This window comes from Crinia signifera, chromosome 4 (assembly GCF_055691185.1).
Source record: "Crinia signifera chromosome 4, ASM5569118v1, whole genome shotgun sequence".
In the NCBI taxonomy this organism is placed as follows: domain Eukaryota; kingdom Metazoa; phylum Chordata; class Amphibia; order Anura; family Myobatrachidae; genus Crinia; species Crinia signifera.
The window spans coordinates 174,652,764-174,679,675 of NC_139220.1; the positions used below are offsets into that span (position 1 = coordinate 174,652,764).

General features: G+C 42.2%; 1 protein-coding gene across 2 annotated transcripts in view; it reads right to left on the reverse strand.

The window, feature by feature from the left end:
- The window catches only part of GSAP (gamma-secretase activating protein), a 120,417-nt gene extending 93,850 nt beyond the window's left edge, over positions 1-26,567 (reverse strand). For both annotated transcript variants that reach the window (XM_083183043.1, XM_083183042.1), the window contains exons 1-3: positions 26,240-26,567; positions 4,418-4,494; positions 3,871-3,927 (exon numbers count right to left, since the gene is read on the reverse strand). In XM_083183043.1, coding sequence (XP_083039169.1) covers positions 3,871-3,927; positions 4,418-4,494; positions 26,240-26,324 — 219 coding nt within the window. In that variant the 5' untranslated portion in view covers positions 26,325-26,567. The remainder of the gene's footprint in view (positions 1-3,870; positions 3,928-4,417; positions 4,495-26,239) is intronic.
- Between the last annotated feature and the right edge of the window lie 345 nt (positions 26,568-26,912).

Here is a 26,912-nt window from a genome sequence, read left to right on the forward strand (position 1 = left end):
TTCAATACAATGTATACCATTTATCACAATATTACCAAATACCTTTGTGAGTAAATATATACAAATACACAATAGCCTGGACTGTGCAAAATACTGTGATAATACATGACTAAATCCAGACTGGAGCTTCTTTACTTTGATACAAAAATGATGACCTCAGGCAGGATTCTAAATACTTTATTGCAACAGTGTGAGTACAAACAGAAGACTGCAACATTAGTTCAACAAGCCATACCAGCTGCAAATAGAAGTTAGGGTACTCTTTACTTAGATGGGCGCCCGCGATTGAAATCGCGGGCGTCGGCGGTAAAAATCGCGGGCATCGCGGGTAAATCGCGGGTACATAAAAATCTGCTACCCGCGATCACCGCGATTTTCCCATAGGGAACAATGTTAAAAACGGTGATTGACCGCGATTTTAATGTTAAATGCCTCAATGCCCGCGATTTGGCCATAGGAATCAATGTTAAATGGGCCACAGAGCCCAAATAGGCACAATTAACCCTTAAAATGTCCCCCCAAATTTTTAACGCCACCCCACGATCCACGCCAACCGAAGCGTGGCGAGCGCAGCGAGCCCGCGAGGGGCGGCGGTACGCGTCCTCCGACCTTTTCATGCCCTACTATCCTCTAGGGCGTGGAGTGAGAATAGAATAGTGTGGCGAGCGCAGCGAGCCACCGAGCCCGAAGCGTGGCGAGCGCAGCGAGCCCTGCGAGGGGACGCGGATACCTTCACAGGCAGACGCGTCCCCTCGCGGGCTTCACAGGTGTCCGCGTCGCCACGGACACCTGTGAAGCCCGCGAGGGGTCGCGTATAACTGTGAAGGTATCCGCGTCCCCTCGCCACGCTTCGGGCTCGGTGGCTCGCTGCGCTCGCCACACTATTCTATTCTCACTCCACGCCCTAGTGGATAGTAGGGCATGAAAAGGTCGGAGGACGCGTACCGCCGCCGCTCGCCACGCTTCGGGTTCACGTTGATCGTGGGGTGGCGTTAAAAATTTGGGGGGACATTTAAGGGCTAATTGTGGTTATTTGGGCTCTGTGGCCCATTTAACATTGATTCCTATGGCCAAATCGGGTCCATTGAGGCATTTAACAGTAAAATCGTGTCCATCGGGCCTTTTAACATTGATTCCTATGGCAAATCGGGAGCATCGCGTCGCGGGCATCGCGGGTACATTTATGGCCGGCCGCGACGCGACCGACAAGATTTCCATGTTTAACATGGGTTTCAATGGGAAATCTCGGGCATCGCGTCGGTCGCGTCGCGGCCACACATAAATGTACCCGCGATGCCCGCGACGGGCACCCATCTAGGTAAAGAGTACCGAAGTTAGTAACACATCACACACAGTGGTTCCAATACGGTTTATTACCTATCAAAAAGGCACCAGAATAAATGAAGATTATAACAGTTAATAAATTTTAATTTTCTAATTTTCTTTTCTATTCTATATTCATTACTTTGTTTTTAATATTTCGCCATCGATATCCCTGGCACAGGGACCGAACACATAAGGTCATATACAATTGACCAAGATGAGTAACAAATGATGGTCTTTTTACCTTTAATTGTTCACTAATAAAGATATTATCAATTGTCATTTTTAGGTCCTGCGGGACTATGTGGATGAGGAGTGCATCCTAGTTAAACCGATTTCTTTTTCATCTCCTTTAGTAGCGCATGAAATACCGCCTGTCGGCACATCGGCTCGGAAAACAGTGAGAAACCCCATGTCGACCTAATGCTTAGAGCAGCAGTGACTAGATGCTGTGTGCATGTGCACAGCATTTATTCACGGGGGCAGAGGAACGGAATGGCCAGCAGCTCAGAGCACTGGGAGTGCTCTCTGTGAGATAAAAATGGTAGCGTGCAGTTTGCAGCAGCAGCATTCCCACGAGGCCTCCACCCCTAACTCCATGTAGAATGTTGGGAGGTATGGCTTTGCTCCCATAAATCAAAATCAGCCCCAACTTCTGGTTTTAGAGTGCAACGGAATTACCTCTAATGTGTAGGTGACACCCACCAAGGTAAGTATTATGGAAGCCTTACAGGAATATATCAAATATCAATGTCAATTCACAACACAATATAAGGTTGTTTACTTGCAGACATTAAACTTTAACATTTTCATTATAGAAATTAATTTAACTGGAAAAATACAGTTAAGTTTCCTCTGCTGCAAAGAACTTAAAATGATCATATTCAAGCAGGCATACTAAAATGAATCATAGTATAGGAAGACATGTGTTAACAATCTTACCACATTCCAATAAAAAAAGTGAAGTAACAATTATCTTTAGGATATGTATACATTTAGGGCCCCCATATAACCACTGTAAATTCTATAAAGTCTTGAGTGCACTAGACCAGCAGGTAATATTTACTGGTTTCAAAGGGGTAGATTTATTAATCTCGGTGAAGTGATAAAGGGTCTGCTTTTTATCACAGGCCAATCAGCTCCTATCTGTCATTTTTCAAGCCAAGCATGTAACTTCACCGTTAGGATCTAATTGGCCGGTGATAAAAACCAGACACTTTATCACTTCATCGAGCTTAATAAATCTGCCCCACAGTAACAGCTATACTTTGGGTGGCTTAGAGTCCTTCGGGTCAAACCTAGAACAGACTAAGATGTCTACTGGTAACTGCCAGCTGAGAGTTTACAATCAGCTTGAGTGAGAAAGAAAATTACTACACTAGTGAATAGTCCTCTGCAGTTGACGGGCTAGATCTGGCTATGCCCTTTTTTCTCAAATGTATGTGCTGCAGCGGTCAGTGAGGGCACTGGGCTGTGCTGTCAGTACAGAAATGTCTCTCTTAGGTCTCTGGCTGCTAACTCAAACTGAAGTTAGTCAGTGCCTCAGCAGCGCACGGGGTGTAATCAGCTCCTGTCTGCAGAATCCAATCAATTTTACAATCTGAAGTCTGTATTGATAGCACTATTATATTTGGAGAGTGAGGGGTTAGTTAATTCTGCAGACTTGATATGTGCTGTTGGGTTGAGTGATGCAATGTCACTTACTACACACCAATTGATTGGTTCAATGTCTTGTTGGATTGTTGGTCCTAGAAGCACCACAGCCTCACCATCCCAGTGGGCCAGAGACACTGCTCGGATCCCTGGCTCTGCTCTGCTGCCTCTACCTGGTTGAAGGAAACTATAGAAATGCTCTCTCCCCCCAAGATGGCCGCTCCAATTGCTGCCAACTGTCACAATAGCCAGCCTCTCTCTTTAGCATCATGTGACCTCCAACTGTCAGAACGGGCCATATTACATTCACCGAAGGCAGTTATTATTGTAGCACAGAGGTCCATGTGGGCACAATGGCAGTGTACATTACATAGTTGGGGCATTAAATAAATATCACTCTCCATTTTAGCACTTTTTGAAGCTTGCTACATCTAGCCCTTAGTCACAATGAGCAGCTACTCCCATCACAGAAAAAAAATATGGGAAAAAAACTTGCCATTACCAACATTACAATGAGGTCCTATCAACACATAACTAATGACTGAATTTCCCCATTAAAACACAAATATTGCCAGATCAGCCCAACTTTCTTTAACCAGGTCTTGATAGAAAAATAAAACATAGCATTGCACAAAGTGGTTTCACACCAGCTCACTTAAGGTGCCCATACACGGTGCATTTTGCGGATGCAATGCGATGCATGCTGACGCGCACATCCCATTGCACAGTTCAAAAATGATGTGCTGCACATACTTTTTGAACTAGCTTCGGATCGCATTGCATGCAATGCGATACGATGTAGTCCAAAACGCATACAATTTTGTATCGTGTATGGGAACCTTTAGACATACTGATAAGACATAGATAATGCTTTCTACATTCGGTCTTGCTTACCTCATTTTGTTTGGTATGAGGGTCATACAGACCAATGCTGGTGAACCCCCCCCTGCCCTGTGGAAGACATGTACACAACTGTTAAACTCCTCTTACAAACAAAACATAATAATGTTACAATCTATAATTAAATGTTTTAATAAATACTATTGAAGCGTGCATGTTCACACCATAAGTTTAATGAGTTTTTGAAATGAGATCCAGTCATCTGATCCTAATCTATTTAAAAGTTCATAATTAGCTGCAAAAGGCTTATTTTCTGCATTAGGACGTGATGTAATAAAAATGAGCCAAAAACTTTAAATTACTTATGAAACAATTTTGAAAAATTCCAGCATGTGTAGTTCCACAAATGCTAAAGCGTAACTGGGTGATTAAGCCAGTTATTTAAAGGCCATGCATAATTTATTTATTTTATACCCAAGAAAAAAAAAAAATACACTTTACTATTGGAGCTACAAGTGCTCTATTTTTTAATATTGAAAAGTATTTCTAAATACTTCAGAACATACTTCATACCAAATAAATAAAAAGTACAAAACATTACCTTCCAAGTGTACAGAACATTTTCATTTCTCTCCACATTAATTATTCGCAGTGTTCTTGAGCACCTCTCTAGGCAATCTGAAACAATATAAAAAAAAAAAAAAAGTAGCAAAAAGCACTCAACTCACTGTTCATTATGATGAAAAAATGCAATGTATAATGGTGTGTACACATTGTGAGATTCTGGCTAATGTGCAATTTTGACTATGCGACTTGATTTACACATGGGGTAGCCAACTCCAGTCCTCAAGAGCTACCAACAGTGCATGTTTTCCATGTCTCCTCACAGAATCACTAGAGAAGTAATTAGCTCCACCTGTGGATCTTTTAAAATGTGTTAGTCAGTAATGAGTGCACCTGTGTGTCTGCGAGGTAATCGGGAAAACGTCAACTGTTGGTAGCTCTCAAGGACTGGAGTTTGCTACCCCTGATTTACACTATCTTGCTATTTGGCCCTAGACCAGGGATAGCCAACTCCAGTCCTCGAGAGCTACCAACAGGTAACATTTTCCAGGTCTCCTCACAGATCACAAGTTAAGTAATTATCTCTACCTGTGGATCTTTTGTAATTTGTCTGAGTAGAGTGCACCTGCTAGGTGGTCTGGAAAATGTGAACTGTTGGTAGTTCTTGAGGACTGGAGTTAGCTACCCCTGCCCTAGACCAAATACATTCTACAGGAGCCATAGTCAAGATAGACTTGCCTGCACAGTCTATTTAGCCATGTGATAGTCGTCGGTATCACATGCGACTGAACACGGTGCGATTTTGACTAACTTGCTTGGCCATTTTGAATATATAGTCAGAATCAATAGCCAAAATCGCACCCCGTATATACTTCTTATGACAAGAGGCAAGCCCATGTATTTTGATATCAATTCCGAACAATTTCAGCATTTTTATTAAGTCCTTCAGTTTATAAGACTAAATTATAGGTAATTATGTATACTAATACTTGCTCAACTGTTACGATCACTTTTCAATTTAGCAACACTTGTGAGTGATCATGATAGACATGTAGCCCTTTGGAACTAGGCCTGAGCAGACAGATCCCAGAGCATAATTTAAGCCACACAAGTAGTACTGTGAAACTATTTGTGGATAACAGTTTGCACAGTTACTAATTTTTTAATTTGTAGTTGCAAAACAAAATAATAAAAAAATAACATACACACAAAAAAAAAAAAAAAATCTGCTTGAAAGAATGGACTTATAAAAGGTATGTACACAATAATGAATAAGATTTCTCATTTTGGCCTAACTGAGCTTCATTGTTCAAAATATTGACTGACTCGTATGCTATAAACGATGGACGATTCGCACTCCCACGGGTTAACAGCCACCTCATCCTCGCTCCCCTCCCTCAGCCCAGTAACAACAATCCTAGCACACTGCCTGGTCCCTGAGGACGCCAATAGCTGTGGTGGCTGCAAAAAAACCTGGGAATTTTCCTGCTTTGAAATAAAAATTTTCACTTCTGCAAAATCTCAGATTTTGTTCAAGAAACCCTTTCAATCTACTCCACAGACCTGGAAATTCCTGGGTTGGTCCCTTTAAAACATACGCTGTTTCTTACATTTTTTAAGGCAGTATCATCATAAAGGGACGGTTAGCAGGCAAATAAAAAGGAGGTCATGCAAAAGGTTGGGAGAGGTATGCTAATACATAGGAAATGCTCATTTCAATATATTGTATTTGCTTTCAGGTTTCTTTGAATAAGATTTAGCCAACAAATGGCCCTAATCCTTACACACTATTATGGACAATGTACTGTTACAAGGTGAATCAGAATGATAAATCATTGACATCTCGTTCTTTTGCATCCCCCGTCACATGCCCACCCACTTCCTGGCGAATGTGCATGCATATCCAAGGTGGCCTGGAAGTCACTTTAGATATGCGTGCACTTACCACATCATACGATGGTCGGTGACCATCAAATAACGTGGGTGTTTCCACAGCCTACCAATGGATGTGAATGAATGGGGCATGTGAGGGGGCCTCTGGGGTACTCACAAGGCTGCAAATTCACAGCCTTGCGAGTCAATAAGGGCCTATATGCACATTTGCTTAGGCTGTTAACAACAACCTCTGCCGTGCATACATGCAGCTCAACCTAACAACATTACAAAACATGTAGCTTTACAAAAGCGTTCAGTGTATCAGCTCTATGAATGTTGAACAACCAATGCATATGTGACCACAGGCATTCCATGGACCCTCATCTCCTACATTTTACTCCAGGAATCATTGATGATGCTGTGCTAAAAGGTTTATCACAGCATCAAGTTCTCAGCCAATCAGTACTACAGGTGCAGCTGCTGTATGATGTGAATATTTTGCCTCTATACTGCACTGTGTGCTACTAAGCGACCCCCATGATGTTTACATGTGGATGAGTAAAATACACCTCCGTACTACCCTGAGTGCAGCTGCAGACTTCCCAATGTTATGTGTGGATGGTGCTGTCCACACTTTTTTTATCCCATTGTGTAGTGGGTGCACCATCTTTGAAAAAACTTCTCTAGTATGTGATGTACATGCATGCATCATGTGTAATGTTGCCTATGGGCTTAATTCAGACCTAATTCGCAGGGAAAATTTGTTGTCAAAATAGGCAAAACCATGTGCACTGCAGTGTGGCAAATGTAACATGTACAGAGGGGTTGTGTGTGTTAAAACTGAAAGCTAAATGGCAGTGCAAAAATAAAGCAGCTAGCATTTACTCTGCACAGAAAAAAAATAACTCCCCAAATCTAACTCTCTCTTTTTTGAGAAATTTGTACAGAGATCAAATCTGAATTGGGCCCTATGTTTCTAGTGATACGTTCTTTAACCATTTCATCATTAATTTTACCGAAAACCAATTCCTAGTATACACAAGTAAAGCTGATTCTGATTATCACTCATTCATTGTCACTTGTCGCCAGCCTTTATTGGAGTAGTGATCTGGTTTAATCAGACATCAAAAAGGTCAACGATGTATGTGTGAAGGAATGTTGTCATTTTTGTTCCTACTATTCATTTTTTAACCCTTTGAGTGCAAAGTGTATTTGTCAAGATTGGGGTGAAAATTGCCAAGCAAACATTTGTATACAACATAATTACCTTAGTTAGATTTACCTTATTTAAGAAATATAGGAGGGTATTCAATTCAATTTCCGCCGGTGGAAATAAATCGGCACTGACATATATATTCAATGCGGTCATTTCGGATTTTTTTTCCCCAGATTCGGCAACAGCTGTCAGCACTCTCCTCTGGCTCCCTCCAGTGGCTATAGCACTCTGCAGCATCGGCCACAGCTACAGTATCAGTATTATACAGCGGCCCTTGCTGACAGCTTCCTGGGGAGATGCCCGTCTCCCCCTAGATCCGAGATTTTTTATAGTCGGAGCAGAATTGTTGGAAACGGACCCTAAATTGTCGAATTAGCGGCCGTTTCCGACAAAAACCAAGGGCATTGGCGAGTAATTCGCCAATCTCTGTATTTTTCTTCCGACAGTCAGAGAAAAAGCCCTGAAATTGAATAGGCCCTGTCGGAAATATGGACCAATATTGAATATCCCACATAATCTTTTTTACAAATTTTGTTTTAATTTCATATAACAAATGTAAGAGAAGGTGGCATTTTTTGTGGATATTTTGCACATCTCAAAGAGCAGTATTCAATGCCGATTTTCGGCATGTGCAGCAAATCTTGTTTAGGATTCGCTGCCAGCCCTCCCTGTCGCCATATTCAACGCCGCAGGAGCTCGCTGCCCTGACGACTAATTTTAACCCCTGAGCCGGGGGACGGCAGCAGGCAGGGAGACTTCAATCCCACCGGAATGTGTGTGAGAGGGGGGGGGGACTCCCGGGGACATGGGCATCTGCCCCCCTGGAGAGCTGGCAGGGGAAGCGGGTAGGGAGCCGCTGCACTGCTCCCGCATATGTAATGAGCGGGAGCAGTGTGAAGTGAATATATGAATATGTAATGAGCGGCTCCCGGCAATATATATATATATATATATATATATATATATACATATACACAGAGTAAGAGAAATCAGCGGCACTCGGAGACTGGGAAATCAGGTGAAGAAATCTGGAATCTTTATTCCATGTGCAATAGAATTCTATTGCACATGGAATAAAGATTCCAGATTTCTTCACCTGATTTCCCAGTCTCCGAGTGCCGCTGATTTCTCTTACTCTGTATATTTCCTGAGGAGCCTTCTCCTCTGGCTAAGAAGGCACCGGAGCAAGTACCTTTGGGCATCCACCCCTAAGACCTGAGTGCCGGCCTCTCTCTGGACTATATATATATATATATATATATATATATATATATATATATATATATATATATATATATATATATATATATATATATATATATATATATATATATATATATATATATATATATATATATATATATATATACACACAGGTCGAGTATCCCGTATCCGAATCTCCGTTATCCGAATTATTCCGAAATACGGACATTCCAGAAAGTGAAAAATTTTTTTTTTTTTGCTAAAAACTCACTGGGGACATATGTAACAGCATCACTGGGGACATGATATGTAACTGGCACTATATATGTGCAAGACAATGATTGCTTGGCATTCAAATTCAGTGCTGAGATAGTACACACATTTTGTTTCACGTTTTGAAACCTTGTTTTTTGAACAATTAAAATATGTTTGTGTGTATTTTATGTGGTAATAAAATATATTTGTGTGTATATTATGTGTTTATACAGCATAAATGCAAGATACTTCAAAATACATCATTGAAATATTAAAATATTCCGAAATACGGAATAATCCGTTATCCAAAAATCTCCTGGTCCCGAGCATTTTGGATACGGGATACTCAACCTGTATATATATATATATATATATATATATATATATATATATATATATATATATATATATATATATATATATATATATATATATATATATATATATATATTTATTTTGAAGCAAGAGAAAACTGTGTGCGCTTCAACCAATTCAAAGCTCAGTCCAGTCAGACAATAATTCCTCAAATAATTTGAGGTGCCCAAAACACCAGAGTCTATGTTTTTGACCCGCAGCACTCCTTCCAAGGAATAGCCCCTGGGATCCACAGGGGAAAGGAATCTAGGCAAAGGTAGAAGAGATGCGCTTCATGGTGTATTATCAAAAAAACACTTTAATGGATAGAAACTTTCCAAGGTACATAAATAAGGGACTCGTACCACATAAATAACAGCTGTGGGCTGGATACCACAAGATATAAATATATAAGCCAAGAGGCAAAGCTGCTCACGATACTGCCGGGAAGTTCCTGACTCAGCTCACTCGACGCCGCAGCGCTGGATTGCGATGCCGCTGCCTGGAGAGGACAGGTAAGTTGGTTTCACCGGAGAGGGAGACAGCCACAGGGAACGTAGTTAGCCACGCCTGACGCGTTTCGTCACTAAGACTTCGTCAGAGGGCGTGGCCACTACGCTCAACAGGTAACTAGAAATACCCAACAACCTGTCAGTCACCTATATGGCAACCAATGGTGATCCCATTTGGGCGGAGTATAAAGTAACACGCTGCCGCTCAGTAAAGCAGCGAGCGCACCGCCGTATGGGGGGGATCGTAAAGATTAATACGAGCACACTACAGGAAAAATCTCCCGGTGTGTATGCATCACTGGTGCCTTTTTCAGGCTATATTTAACCTTTCAGCGGCCAGTGGATACTGTTCCTCATAAACGAAAATAGATAGAACTGATTGCCGCTTGATATGGCAACAAACGTGCTATCAATTGGGGGGATGCATGGAATAGGAAAAAAAAATAAGATATACATGCAACCGAAGGAGATCTCTCCCAATGTGTATATGCCTAACGGGAGTAACTCTATAGAAAAACCGTGGGCAGCTTTCCCCAGCTTTACAATACACATAATACAATAATACAAAAAATTGTTCACAAATATTATTGGCCCATTGGCAAAAGGAAAAAATCCTATTCTTCTAACATATAAAAAACACTTTTTAGGAGGCTCTTCCATAAATATATATGGCCACATGAAAAATCGCATAAAAATACATATGGAACAAGCATATAAATAAAACAAACACAAGGAAAAATGCCCTTTGTTAAACACAAGTATTTTGTGCTGCAATTAATATTTAAAGCAACACACCACCTCTTAAGGGGGTGTTCAAAAGGTGTAGATTATACATAGAAAGCAGCCTTTCTATCCTATAAATATTTCTAGGGCAATTTGTTAACAAGCTTTTAGGAAAATTTTTCCTCATATTTAGATATTACTGCGGTAACCGCATAGTAATTAAGATAAAAAAGATTTTGTTATATAAAAAAATCTTTTGTTATAAAAAAAGTCTGACACTAAAAACAAAAAGTAATATAACTAAATAAAGAAATATATAAGCTCAACAATTGCTATATATACAGATATCTGGGACAACAATTAGCAAGAACTTAGTTTATAAAAGGGGTGATCTCGTAACCCTCGTTGAGCCCATTTGGCACAAGAGAGTTAAGCTTCAAGATTCAGAACGTCTCTCTCTTCAAGAGGTGCTTTTCTCGATCTCCCCCTCTCTTTCCATTCTGAACTATTTCCAACCCTTTAACCCCTTCCTGACACAGCATGTTTTTGCCTTCCTGACAGAGCCCTTTTTTTCAAATCTGACATGTATCACTTAAGTGGGGATAACTTTTTTTTGCTTTTACTTATCCCAGTGATTTTGAGATTGTTTTCTCGTGACACATTGTACTTCAAGTTAGTGGTAAATTTGGGTCGATACAGTCTGTGTTTTTTTGTGAAAAATACCAAAATGTCGGGAAAAAAATGGAAAATTTAGCAATTTGCAAAATGTTAAATTTTCTGCTTGTGAGACAAATAATCATACCACTCAAAATAGTTAATAACTAACATAGACCATATGTCTACTTTATGTTTCCATCATTATTTCAACTTCCTTTTAATTTTTTTGGACACTAGGAGGCTTACAATATGAATAGCAAATTTTCAAATTTTCAAGAAAATTTCAAACACTGATTTTTTTTAGGGACCAGTTCAGTTCTGATGTGACTTTGAGGGACTTGTATGTGAGACACCCCCATAAATGATGCCATTTCAAAAACTGCACCCCTCACAGTATTCAAAACAGCATTTTGGAAGTTTGTTAACCCTTTAGGTGTTTCACAGGAATTAAAACAAAGTGTAGGTGAAATTTCAAAATTTCATTTTTTTTGCAGATTTGCAATTTTAATACATTTTTCTAAGGAACACAGTACATTTTACTAGAGAAATGTGACTAAAAATTGATTCCCCCAATTCTTTTGTTTTCATAAATATCCTATATGTGGCCCTAGTGTGCACGTTGACCAAACCACAGGCTTCATAATAGAAGGAGCACCTACTTGATTTTGGAGCCTCCTTTTTATGAGATTATTTTTTAGGCACCATGTAGGTTTCTAGGCACCATAAGATGCTAAAAGTTAGGAACCCCCCCACAAGTGACCCCATTTTGCAAACTACACCCCTCAGGGAATTCATCTAGGGGTATAGTGTACATTTCAAACCCCCAGGGGTTTCGCCAATTTTGATACAACTGGGCTGTGCAACTGAAAAATTACATTTTTTACACAAAAATGCAGTTCTGGCTCCAAATTTGTCATTTTCACAAGGAATGAAGGAGACAAAGCACCCCAAAATCTGTGCCCCAATTTCTCCCGAGTACGGCAATGCCTCACATGTGACCAAAAAATACCAGTTGGGTGCATGGCAGGACTCAGAAGGGAAGGAGTGATTTTTGGATTTTGAAGCTCAGATTCTGGTGGAATGTTGGTGGGTGCTATGTCGCATTAGCAAGACCCCCGAAGCACCAATACAGTGGAACCCCCCCACAAGTGACCCCATTTTGCAAACTACACCCCTCAGGGAATTCATCTAGGGGTATAGTGTACATTTCAAACCCCCAGGGGTTTCACCAATTTTGATACAGCTGGGCTGTGCAACTGAAAAATTACATTTTTTACACAAAAATGCAGTTCTGGCTCCAAATTTGTCATTTTCACAAGGAATGAAGGAGACAAAGCACCCCAAAATCTGTGCCCCGATTTCTCCCGAGTACGGCAATGCCTCACATGTGACCAAAAAATACCAGTTGGGTGCATGGCAGGACTCAGAAGGGAAGGAGTGATATTTGGATTTTGCAGCTCAGATTCTGGTGGAATTTTGGTGGGTGCTATGTCGCATTAGCAAGACCCCCGAAGCACCAATACAGTGGAACCCCCCCACAAGTGACCCCATTTTGCAAACTACACCCCTCAGGGAATTCATCTAGGGGTATAGTGTACATTTCAAACCCCCAGGGGTTTCACCAATTTTGATACAAGTGGGCAGTGAAAATGAAAAATTACATTTTTTTACACAAAAATGCAGTTCTGGCTCAAAATTTTTCATTTTCAGAAGGTATGAAGGAGAAAAAGCACCCCAAAATCTGTGCCCCAATTTCTCCCGAGTACGGCAATGCCTCACATGTGAACAAAAAATACCAGTTGGGTGCATGGCAGGACTCAGAAGGGAAGGAGTGATTTTTGGATTTTGCAGCACAGATTTTGGTGGAATGAATGGTGGGTGCTATGTTGCACCAATACAGTGGAACCCCCCCCACAAGTGACCCCATTTTGCAAACTACACCCCTCAGGGAATTCATCTAGGGGTATAGTGTACATTTCAAACCCCCAGGGGTTTCACCAATTTTGATAAAACTGGGCAGTGAACATGAAAAATTACATTTTTTTACACAAAAATGCAGTTCTGGCTCAAAATTTTTCATTTTCAGAAGGTATGAAGGAGAAAAAGCACCCCAAAATCTGTGCCCCAATTTCTCCCGAGTACGGCAATGCCTCACATGTGACCAAAAAATACCAGTTGGGTGCATGGCAGGACTCAGAAGGGAAGGAGTGATTTTTGGATTTTGCGGCTCAGATTCTGGTGGAATGAATGGTGGGTGCTATGTGGCATTAGCAAGACCCCCGAAGCACGGTGAAATTATGAACCTAATATTCCATAGATGTGTGGTATATTTTAAAACACTCCTTTATACATAGGCCGGGTTTGTCGGGGCAAGTGTCACACTGGAAAATAGTTTGCTTTCTTATTCCCTTTTTATAGCAAACTTTGCACCTTTTTTGTGTCCTGCCCTTTTTTCCAGTGGAGGGGATTTCATCAGGAAAATGCTGCCCTGGTACAATACGGGGGCCAGTACTAGAAGTACTGGGGCCCTCTGCCTGCTGGTTCCCAAATATTAGGCCCTTTATGACTTCCTCTTGAAAGTGCATAAATGTCCCCCTCTGGCCGGTAGAACGGAATAGCACGTAAGCGTTATACAGTGCCATCTGGATGATATACACGGCCACCTTCTTGTACCAGATTTTTGTTTTCCGCAGGGCACTGTACGGCTTCAGTACCTGATCTGAAAGATCCACTCCGCCCATGTACCTATTGTAATCCAGGATACAATTAGGTTTTGAGGTGTGGGTACTGGTACCTCGTACAGGGACGGAGGTGGTACTGTCTCCGTGAATTGTTGTCAGTATAAGGACATCCCTCTTGTCCTTATATTTGACCAACAACATATTTTCGTTGCATATTCCCCTGCTTTCACCCCTTCTCATTACTTGGGCAATGTGCGTTTTTGGGAGGCCTCTTTGGTTCTTGCGCACAGTACCGCAAGCTGCTGTACCTCTTGAACCAAGGGCCTTAAACAGGGGGATGCTAGTGTAAAAGTTATCCACATAGAGGTGATAACCTTTATCCAGGAAGGGGTGCACTAAATCCCAGACAATTTTCCCACTAACACCTACGAGGGAGGGGGGGCATTCTGGCGGTTCAATTCTTGAATCCTTCCCTTCATAAACCCTAAACCTGTGGGTGTACCCTGAGGTGCTTTCACACAGTTTATACATTTTTATGCCATACCTTGCCCTCTTACTGGGAAGGTACTGGCGGAATTTAACCCTTCCTTTAAAATGTATAAGGGACTCGTCGATACAAATGAATTTTTCAGGGATGTACACCTCTTCAAATTTGGCACTGAAATGATCAATGACCGGCCTGACTTTGAATAGCCGGTCAAAGGTGGGATCATCTCTGGGTGGGCACTGTGCATTATCGGTGTAATGTATAAATTTAAGAATTGTCTCAAATCGAGTCCGGGTCATGGCCATACGGTAAAATGGAGTACTGTACAGAACATCTGTACTCCAATATTGCCTAATTTCTGGCTTTTTTACTATGCCCATATGAAACACCAGACCCCAAAACGTCATCATCTCTACTGCATCTACAGGGGTCCACCTAGCAAATGATGACGTGGGGTTTTGAGCAATAAACTGCTGGGCATATAAATTAGTTTGGTCCACCATTAAATTTATAAAATCATCAGAGAAAAATAATTTGAAAAAGTCAATTTCTCTGAGACCTGTGGAATCAAATTGGATTCCTGGCATGGCCAAAAACTCAGGAACCTGGGGCTCAAAATTGTCTGGTGGTGGGGTCCATACGAGATCAATTGTTGGGGGGGGGTCTCAGCTGCTCTACGGGGGCGTCTTTGAGGGGGTCCCTCATCACCAGAGGAGGAAGAGGAGCTTAAGACGAATCCTTCAAATTCCCCGCTTGCATCACTGGCTGTGTCAGAGTCAGAGGCAAGCATGGCATATGCCTCCTCCACTGAATACATTCTCCTGGATGACTGGGAGGACATTTGGGAGGACATTTGGGATGCCATTTTTATTTTTGTGTTACTGGTAGTGAAATGTTTCAACACGTGTATAGTGTAGGGGGGGGGGGTACAAACTTTATTTCAACCCGGGGGGTATGTAGTGTCTAGTGTGTATGTAGTGCAGAAAAAAAAAAAATACTTTATACCAATAAAAAAAAAAAAAAAATGAAGGGGTTAAAAATAAAAAATTGAAGGGGTTAAAAAAAAAAAAAAAAAAAAAAAAGGTCCTGCGCCAAAAATTGAGCACAGATGTTGGTCAGTAACGTCTGTCACTGAACAGCGCTCAAAGGCAACAGGAATTTGATCAAAAAAAAAAAAAAAAATAGATCAACCCTGTGCCGAAAAAGCTGATCAGTGATGTACGTCACTGATCAGCGCACAGTGGCCACAGGACACCCACAAAATCACAGTGTGTGTAAAAAAAAAAATTAAAAAAAGACCCCACAGCACTCACAAAAAAAAAAAAAGGTGATCAGTGATGCGACACTGATTACCAGTGAGGTGCAGCAGGTGCACAACCTTTGGTGCAACTGACAGTGCAACTGACAGGTATATATAAAAAAAAAAAAACCTCTGTACCCCCAAAAAAGTTGCTGATCACCTCAGATATAGTGATCAGCACAAAAGGCGGGGGCAGCAGACACAAAATTTAGCACTCTCTATCACTCTCTGTCACTATCTCTCTCTATCTCTCTATCTCTCACTATCTATCACTCTATACCTGTCAGCAGCAACACTGACAGGTATATCTATATATAAAAAAAAACCTGCGCCCCCAAAAAGTTGCTGATCAGTTAATTTATACTGATCAGCACAAAAGGAGGGGGCAGCAGTCAGTTATATAAAAAATATATAGCACAATCTGTCACTATCTCTCTCTCTCTATAACTATCACACTGCAGCAGCACAAAATATAGCACTCTGTCACTAGGCCTCTCTATCTATCTCTCTCTCTCTATCTCTATCTCTCTCTCTCTATCTATAACTATATCACACTGCAGCAGCACAAAATATAGCACTCTCTGACACTATCTCTCTATCTCTCTCTATCTCTCTCTATCTATCTCTCTATCTAGCTATTACACTGCAGCAGCACAATTTCACAGCACAGGAAGGCACAAGTAGCAACAGGATCCAGGAAGCATCCAGCACACTACAAGCACAGATCAAGCAGTGATCAAGCAGTGATGAAGCAGTGATCAGGTAAGTATGGAGCAAGGTTCTGGTCAGTATATGGCGGCAGGTGGGCACGGTGACCGCACTGCACGCTATTCCAGACCGGAATGGCGTCTGCAGTGCAGTCACCGTTAGTTTAAACCCCCCTCCATGGCTGTGATTGGTCCGTCGGTCCGACGGACCAATCACGGCCTTTGGGGGCGGGCGGGGTGACACCAGTGTCACCCTTACACCCCGCGGTGATTGGTGCTGTACTTTACAGCACCAATCACCTCCGATCCCGTGTCACCGGCGAACGTTATTCGCCGGTGACACAGGAAAACGCTGTGAATGGCTGTTCACACTGAACAGCCAATCACAGCGATCGCCGACGGGGGGGCGGCATCGCAGCCCCCCCTGGGCATGCACGGACATGTCTGCTGTCAGGGACAGCAGACATGTTGAAACTGTCACCGCGTCTATAGACGCGGTGACAGTTTAAATCCATGACGTACATTTACGCCATGTGTCGGGAAGTGCTTCCCGACCATGACGTAAATGTACGTCAAATGTCGGGAAGGGGTTAAGTCTGCAGAAGTACCACCACTGACCACTAGAGGCCACTTGACAGACCAAAATTAAGGTCCACACACACACGGAAATTTAGAGCTGAAAGTAGCTCACTTTTGGTGTTTTTAGGTGCTTTCAGCTCAAAACCGCCCAGTGTGTATGCCCCGGCGATGAGTGCTGATGCGCATTCCTGCATCATCACAGGCCACAGCTGTTTGCTCATTTGTTTTACCAGCAGACTTAACCACTGTTTACAGTCTCCCACTGTGGAAAGTGGTTCACAGTCAGTGGGAAAAAGTAAATAAATTTAAAAAAATTCTGCGCGGGCAAAAACCACTTAGCGTGTATGCACTGAGCGATTTTCACATTGCTGGCCAAAAACCTTTACTCCTTTGTGTACCAAAAGGGGTCATAACAGAAAGCAAAAGCAATTTTTTCAGGGACATTAATCGGTTTCAAACTTGCTGGATATGGATAGAGGGAGCAGTGAAGACTGCGACATTGGGGCTGGAAGTGGGGTGGAGAGTTTGTGGGCTAAAATCCGTCACAACTCAAAATGAAAGTACATTGCAGAAGCAGTCTTCGGATGAGCTTTTACCTAGTACATTTATATATCTGATGACAATGTAATGAAACATTATAAGTGATTATCAGGATAAAATAAATGAATCGTGTTCTTGAGAGCAGCACCCCTCACGTTATATTTTGGATCTATTGAAGGTACCAGGTCAAGATCACACACTTAAAGCAGATGTACTCATGAATTTATGAAATATATAGGTGTGTCCAGAAGAGGAAGTGAGTTTGAGTCACTGCACACTGTAAACACGGTACAGACAGAAAGTCCTTTCACATGGTTTGGTGGAATTCCCCGTTTGCAGAAGTGATTGCTTGGTGTAAATATTACATTGTGTTATTGTCTTCTAAAGTAAACTAACAATGGACGCATGCAACGTTTTCTTAGTGTAAAGTAAATGGGAATTGTACATATCATCTGAAATGCCTGAAGACAAAATGTCCACTTTTAGCGACATACAGAAATATAAATCTACCAACTTAACAGCTATTGGGGGATATTCAATCCATGCTGACTTTTTTGCCAGGCAAAAATAAATCAATAAATAAATAAAACTTCCCCCAAGCGGTTTCACTTTTTTTTTTTTTTATTACGAATTGGCATGGGCGAAAACAGACACAAAAACAACACAGGCGAAAAATCGACAGAGAGAATCTATTTCACTCTAACAACAGATGAAAAATGGATGATTTTTCACCTGGCGAAAAATCCAGCAAGGATTAATTACCCCCTTAAGTGTGGATCTAGAAACCCAATAATATAACATTTGGTATATGAATTCAAATAGAAAAAAAAAAAAAAAACAATGATAAGTAACACAAAAAGATTTTATTTCTTATATAAAAATGTAAACATTACAGGTTATTATGATGACTAAAAACCATTTTTTGACAACTTCACTTGGCACTCAAAGGGTTAATATTGTCTTGTACCATAAGTCACTGTTATGGTTTTTGTTTATTTGTTCATTTACTTGTTAAATATTGCTGAATCCTGGTGGTGTCATATAAACGGATGATGATAATAATAATAATAATAATAATAATAATAATAATAAATACATAGATTAAATTGAAAAACAAGAGCAAGTTTATGTTATGCGCCTTAAGATTTATTGTCCAATCTGGCTGGTTAGAACCAAAATCTGGTAATATCTGGTAACCATTTTTGGCAGTTTTCCAGTATTTTGAAGCAAATGGTCTACTGTTTTTGCTCCCATAACTTTTGTTCCCACTTTTAAGTGTATGGCTGGCTTAGTCCTACCTATTACAATTAAATAACTCTGAATAGTAATAAAAAATGGAAAATGAAAAGCACTTTCAGAGAAACACACACAAACACAGGGAAGTATAAAGCCCTAAGGTGCGTACACACGGGGGCGATTTTGTCCAAAATTGCGGGAAATATGGTCGCTAAGCGACCATATTGCCCGCAATGGGAGTGTGCACCGGCGATATATCGCCGGGTGCGCGTTCCCGTTTTTGCCCCTGTGGTGATCGCTGGTCGCAGGAACATGCTCCTGCGAATAGCTGATTACCACTGCCGGGCTTCCCCCGGCAGTTTCTTTTTCATCAGCGACCATCTCTGGTCGCTGATGAACAGGAGAAACTGAGCAATATATTGCTCAGCCATATATTGCTCAGCAATATATGGCTGAGCAATATATCTCCCCTGTGTGTACACAGCATTAGCACTGGGCATACCATTGACATTAAATATTTTGAATAAAAATACTAGGATTTTTTGTATTAAAGGCGTTTTTTTTTTTTTTTTTTTTTAAGAAGTCACAGCACAGCCTGTAGTCACAGCAGCATAATAATAATAATAATAATAATAATAATAATAATAATAATAATAAAAAAATTAAAAAAACAGATGGTTTAATCCAGCCAATCCTGCACCTGTCCAAAAATGGACAGCAGACTTCTCATGTGGAGTAAATCCTAGGTGTCCCGAAGGTAGTGATCACATACCTTCTTACGCACTCCGATCCGGCTGATATTTTTTAATACATTCATACTGCTATGATAAAAGAGTTATGAAACTTATTACAGGCAATATATATGTGCAAGAAAATGATTGCTTGGCATTTAAATTCAATATCTAAGATAGTACACAAATTTTGTTTTATGTTTTGAAACCTTGTTTTTTGAACAAATAAAATATATTTGTGTGTATTTTATGTGGTAATAAAATATATTTGTGTGTATTTTATGTGTTTATACAGCATACATGCAAGATACTTCAAAATACGTAATTGAAATATTAAAATATTCCGAAATACGGAATAATCCGTTATCCAAAATTCTCCTGGTCCCGAGCATTTTGGATACGGGATACTCAACCTGTATTCGATTCTAGACCCAATAATTAACGCTTAGAGCTTAACACCAGACACATTTATAGATACTGTGAATTTTGTTTATAGAATAGCAAAAATAGAGTGAACATGACCCCAAATACATTAGCTCTACAAAAAATAAAAAACTTATTTACATACAGCAAAATATACAAGTATATGGTATAGATACAATCCGGAGGGGACAGAGCCAATAGGCTATTGCGCTTGGAAACCAGCTGGATCCATAAATTAGACACCGTATCACCACAGGGTCTTAATGAAAATGTCGTTCAATTGCTTCCTCTGATAAGTTAGATTGAAAGCCAGGAAACATTTAATTCATTGAGCAATTACCTAATTTTCGTTAATGAGCTGTCTTTTGATGTCTTGCGGATCATGTCTTAACCCTTTTCGCCAGTTAACCATGCATATACCATACAATGTTACGTTATAAGCAAATACTGTACCATAATTTGCTACATCAGTAGAGTGGCTAACAGCCAATACGTCTGTACTTGTGTATATATTTGTATCTTTTTCAATGTATGCTATTTCTTCACTGTACGCTATGTTACTTTGCCTTTTGGGCTTCTGTTTACACAGTGACGTCCTAACTGGCAGCAGAGTCTGCCTCTAATGACGTCACCACCTTTCAGAGTGTGTCAGCACGAGGTGATTGCAACATGTATATATACTGGTTATTATTCACAGGTCAGGTCAGAGGCGTACCTAGATATACGTAGGCCCCGAAGCAAAAGTTTTTAAGGGCCCCCTATTTAGCAACTGATGGTGATAAATGTATGTAAAACATATTAGTTAGACAGCAAAGGTGGGCCCCCATCAGCTCTGGGCCCCATAGCAGCTGCATCCCTTGAACCTAGGGTAGTTATGCCCTTGGGTCAGGTTGTACCTGAAGACGATTAAATATCGGAACGTATCACTACCTGGCTGTGAGGCGTGATTTCTTAGTCCTCAAGCTTCTGAAGGTCCGAGAGTGCCGCCCAGTACCCCGCACCTATCTACACCCAGATTCGGAGAAGGCACCCGGCAAGCTGTACCTATTACTGTGGTGTGTGTGTAAATGTAAATGTAAATATATATATATATATATATATATATATATATATATATATATATATATATATATATATATATATATATATATATATACACACACACACACACACACACACACACACACACACACACACACACACACACACACACACACAGGACAAGGCTATACACACACACATTTTTTTTTTTTTCTTTACTTGGCCTCATCTAGCCTAGCAGGTGAGCTTACTGTGCCACCCCCCAGCAAGCGTCACCCCCTAGGAACATGCCTGAATGAGTAATTCAGGACTGCTTAAGCTGGTCATACACAAGGCAAATTTCCATTAAACTAACCCACTGTCCAACTAAATACTCTGTATACCCAGGCAGTGACATAATAGCGAAAGACCCAGCAAATGACAAGAAAATCACAAGAAATGAACATATACAGCGCGTAAGCAGTAAAAAAGTCATTCGAATGGGATTCTATAGAATGCCAAATCACAGCTTAAGCTCCACATCAACCAAAACACAGCACATTTTGTAAGAACTATGCTCATTGCCTTCCAATATTCAGACTATAAATCACTTTTCTGTCTTCCACATGAGCACATTACACTAACAGCAGGTACTCAGACTATTGCAGTAACCTCTCCACAATTACTTCAAGTGAGAGATTTTTAATTGCAATAAAGGAATCCATCAGGTTGGAGCAATTCATTAGTTTACACATTCCTGAAATTATGAAGCCTAACTGACAAATGCTTTCTCATCCAGAACAAGCTATTATTTAATGGCTCCTTGACCAACAGCTGCAGATGTCATGTGACCACATAGAGACTTCTTTGTATTAAATAAACATGTAAAGACAAAAAACACATCTAACATGCTTTGTTTTTCATCCAAATACCTACAAACAAGATGACAACATATTTCAATAGCTTAGATAATAGTGGGACAGATTTATGCTGCTTTCCCACTGCCTACACGGGTAATGACCCGTTTTTTTTAAACGGGTCTTTAAACAGGTAAGAGCCATAAAGACTCTTTCCCACTGCAGCTTTTAAACGGTAAATTACCGTTTAAAAGCTGTTTTTGTCACATTCACACTTACCCGTTTAAAAACCCGTTTAAGCAGTGTAAAGATAGGGGGGGGGGGGAGAATTAAAAAAAAAAAAAAAAAACGGCGTGGGGTCCCCCCCACTGCCGTAACCAGCACCAGGCTGAAAGAGCCGGGGCTGGTAATAAAAAAAAATCAGGAAACCCGACAAATAGGGGATTCCTGATTTTTTACAACCAGCCCCAGGCTCCAGGTCTGGGGCTGGTTCCCAAAATACGGGGGACAAAATGACTAGGGGTCCCCCCGTATTTTAAGAACCAGCCCCAGGCACAACCAGCCAGCAGGGTAATGCCACAGCCAGGGGACACTTATGATATAAGTTCCCGCGGCCAAAGCATTAACCCTACCAACCAGTCAGCCTGGTCAGGGGCCCTGGGGGAGTGGGGACCCCCCCAATAAAGGGGTCCCCCCCCTCCAGGACTTACCTGACCAGGCTGAAGCCTGGTGCTGTCCTCGATGCCCCTGGGCGGTGGGCATCGAGCTGATGGTATGGTGTAAAAAATAGAATAAAAACCATTGTCTTTTACTGGTGAACTATGAGTCCCAGCAAGCCTCCCCCGCAAGCTGGGACTTGGAGAACCACAAGTCCCAGCCTGCGGGGCATTAAAGGGCCCGCTGGGTCTTGTAGTTCCACAGTAAAAGAAAGAGTTAAATAAACACACTGACACACGTGAAAAATAAAAGTTTAATACATACATAACACATACATACTGATACTTACCTATCTTGAGCCCGTAGGTAGCCCTGGTCCGTGTCGGCGTCTGTATCCATGTCGGCATCCCTGTCGGCGACGGCGTCGGCGGTCCGGAGTCCGAAGAAATCCATTTGGGAAGCTGTGGAAGGAAACCATACTCACCTGTCCCAGCGCGACGTAGTCCAGGTAAGGTCTTTGCAAAAAAAAAAAAACGAACACCCGAACCAAGCGAACAGGCAGAGAGCCGCACGGTGTTGTTCGGTTTGTTTTTTTTGCAAAGACCTTACCTGGACTACGTCGCGCTGGGACAGGTGAGTATGGTTTCCTTCCACAGCTTCCACATGGATTTCTTCGGACTCCGGACCGCCGACGCCGTCAGGGATGCCGACATGGATACAGACGCCGACACGGACCAGGACATCAGGACCAGGGCTACCTACGGGCTCAAGATAGGTAAGTATCAGTATGTATGTGTTATGTATGTATTAAACTTTTATTTTTCACGTGTGTCAGTGTGTTTATTTAACTCTTTCTTTTACTGTGGAACTACAAGACCCAGCGGGCCCTTTAATGCCCCGCAGGCTGGGACTTGTGGTTCTCCAAGTCCCAGCTTGCGGGGGAGGCTTGCTGGGACTCATAGTTCACCAGTAAAAGACAATGGTTTTTATTCTATTTTTTACACCATACCATCAGCTCGATGCCCACCGCCCAGGGGCATTGAGGACAGCACCAGGCTTCAGCCTGGTCAGGTAAGTCCTGGAGGGGGGGGGGGACCCCTTTATTGGGAGGGTCCCCACTACCCCAGGGCCCCTGGCCAGGCTGACTGGTCGGTAGGGTTAATGCTTTGGCCGCGGGAACTTAAATCATAAGTGTCCCCCGGCTGTGGCATTACCCTGCTGGCTGGTTGTGCCTGGGGCTGGTTCTTAAAATACGGGGGACCCCTAGTCATTTTGTCCCCCGTATTTTGGGAACCAGCCCCGGACCTGGAGCCTGGGGCTGGTTGTAAAAAATCAGGGAACCCCTATTTGTCGGGTTTCCTGATTTTTTTTAATACCAGCCCCGGCTCCTTCAGCCTGGTGCTGGTTACAGCAGTGGGGGGGGACCCCATGCCATTTTTTTTTTTTAACGGGTAAAGGGCTACCCCTTTCCCACTGCCGAAAAAACGGCTTTTACACGGTAAAAACACTGCTTTTTACCCGGTTAACAAATACCGGTATTTGTTAACCGTGTAAAGCAACCTGGAGCTTTCCCACTGCAGCTCTAGCCGTTTAAAAAGGCTAAAAAAACGGCATTTTACCGTGTAAAGCCTGCAGTGGGAAAGGGGTATTATTAAGCCTTAAAAAAAAAAAAAAAAAAAAAAGAGATAAATGCAAGGGTGAGAAAAAGAGATATATGTCCAGCCAATCAGCTCCTAAATGTCATGGTATAGACCGTATTTGATAAATGGCAGCTAGGACCTGATTGGCTGGACATTTACCACTCTTCATCACCCTCACGTTTATCTCTTTTTAAAGGCTTACTACAGCTGCTCCATTGTTTCTTACAGATAACATCTAATATTTAATGGACCATAACTGTGATGTTACATATTTCTAAAATGGCTAAATCAGCCGTAGGGGGTATACACACAGGGCGATTGTGTGCTAAGCGATCTAACTATATATCGCTAAAGGGTGGACACATACAGCTGTTTGTGCTTAATTTCTAATGGTTTGTACATGGTGCAATTTGGTTGCTCAGCAATTTTGGCGTAATATCTCTCAGCAATATATTGCTCAGCGACCAGCGTTTGTAGCCATAATCGAAGGCGCATACTTCTGCGACAACTCTGGCTCCTAGCGATTTATCACCCACTACACAAGAAGAAAACAAAAAACACTGGCGATATGATCGCTCAGCAACCCTTTAGCCAGCATAATGACTAAAATCACCTCATGTGTACAGGGCTTAAGCGATCTAGGACAGGGTTCCCCCCCCCCCGGAGGGGAGGGAACCCCTTTATTGGGGGGGGAACCCCACTCCCCCAGGGACCCTGCCTGGGCTGACCAGCCAGGGTGATCATGCTTTAGCCGGGGGACCTTATGTAAAAAGTGACCCCTGGCTGTTTGAGCCCAATGCTGGTTTCTGAGATACAGTGGACCCCCACTCCAGGCCAAGAGCCTGGTGCTGGCTATAGAAATACAGATGGACCCCAGCTCCCCACCCCCTTATATTCCAGTCGTATTTTCTGCTGAATTACTGGCCAAATTACAGCGGTGAATTATTAAAAAGGACAATTATGGCTGATACTGTGTGCGAGCAAGTATGACTGGGATCAGCCGAAAATACAGCCCATTTTCTAAGCTGCCGTATTCTCCAGGTTTGTATTAATCTGGCCTATGATAGCCCTTACATCAGCAGCCCTCCCTCCTTTGTGCGCATGCACGACTGACAGAAAATCGGTCGGACTGTAAATTTTCCGACCCACCAAGTCTGAATCGACCCCATAGGTAGGGTAGCTACTAGCCTGTTATACAACGCTTTAAACAGCACTATTTAGGCCAGCCCCCCTAACACCCTGTAGTACAACCCATCAGATAAGTTGTATGGTACAAGTGTACGCAGTAAGATAAATTGCATGCAATATATCTGATGCATACTTACTTACCTGACCCTCTCCATGCGGGAGAAAATGCTCTGTTCATAGACTTCCCTGGTAATGTATGATTGCCATCACTTGTGGTGAAACTCCATTCTTATCAATTACCTAACTCGCCACAGGTGATGGCAATCCTACATTACCGCAGCATCCTGCGTTCAGTATGGAGGTTGGGCGGCGGGTGCACACAGCTGTGCAGACAGGCAGGGAGGAGGCGAATGGCTGCCTTTGTGCGGCATCCATTCACCTCAGGGCTGGTGGTGCACAGAGGCTGGGGGGCAGCCCAGTAGCTTATTATGTCATCTCCAAGCACCGCACCCTTGTGTAGTGTAAACTGTGCCAGCCCGGGAATATTCCAGGTCGGCACCGTGGTGTAAATGGGCAAAACCTGGATCCGACACAGATTGGAACAGTGAGGCAGATTTATTAAGCTCGGTGAAGTGATTAAGTGTCTGTTTTTTATCACCAGCCAATCAGCTCCTAACTGTGAAGTTACAGGCTTTGTTTGAAAAATGACAGGTAGGAGCTGATTGGCCGGTGATAAAAACCAGACACTTGATCACTTCACCAAGCTTAATAAATCTACTCCAGTGTTCCAAATACTAGGTCGGATATGGGATTTTGACGTAAAAGCGGTATTATAGAAATCCTGGATCTAAATCAGCAGAAAATGTAACCTCTTCCCACAAGTAAGATATAATTAATACAGTGGGCAGAATGCACATAAATTTGCCGATGTGTGTGTGCGGGAAATATAGGGTGGGGGGTTATTTATAAAATTACATGTGGAATACATGGTATTTGCCCATTGCTGCATGTGTATGCATGTAAAGACATGTAACATAACAGTGTATGCTCCACAAACTACACATAAATATCTACTTACCGGTTTTACCTGGGGTTCCCCGGGACAGAATCCATGGCATAACGTCTCTATGGAGATTAAAAGTGGCATGAAATTCAAGCAGCATCTTGGCATCCACTTGCAGCAGTAAGCCAGGTGCACGGTCATATGTATACGCCTCCAGCAGACGGAGTATCCTGGTCCGACCCGTCCGGAACAAGGGAAACTAGTAGCAGCGACGGCGGTGGCAGCAGCAGCGCTTACAGTCAGTCACTCACAACACACTACCAGCTCAACCCGAGAGGTCTGCGTTGTGTTGCTGCCTTGTACAGAGCAGACACCTCTTGTGCGACTATCACACTCGCGAAACTCTGGCCCCGCCCGCTACATGTCGCTGGCAAATCGGATTTTAGCATATCTCAGGCCCCCGGAATGATTTGCTCTCACGTCAGTCAGTCAGCGTCAGCGGCGTATGACATATGGCTGACAGCAAGCAGACACTTCCAGGAGGCGAGAGAGCCGCTGAAAGATGTGGGGGTTCCCGTGACGTCGAGCCCAGTCCTGCGTGTGCTGGAAGCGGACACAGGGCGGCGCAATTCCAACCCTGCCATTTACACAGACAAAAGCTCTTAAGCTATAATGTACACACACTTCGTTTTGCTTTATTTATTTATTTATTTATTTATTTATTTATTAACAGTTTCTTATATAGCGC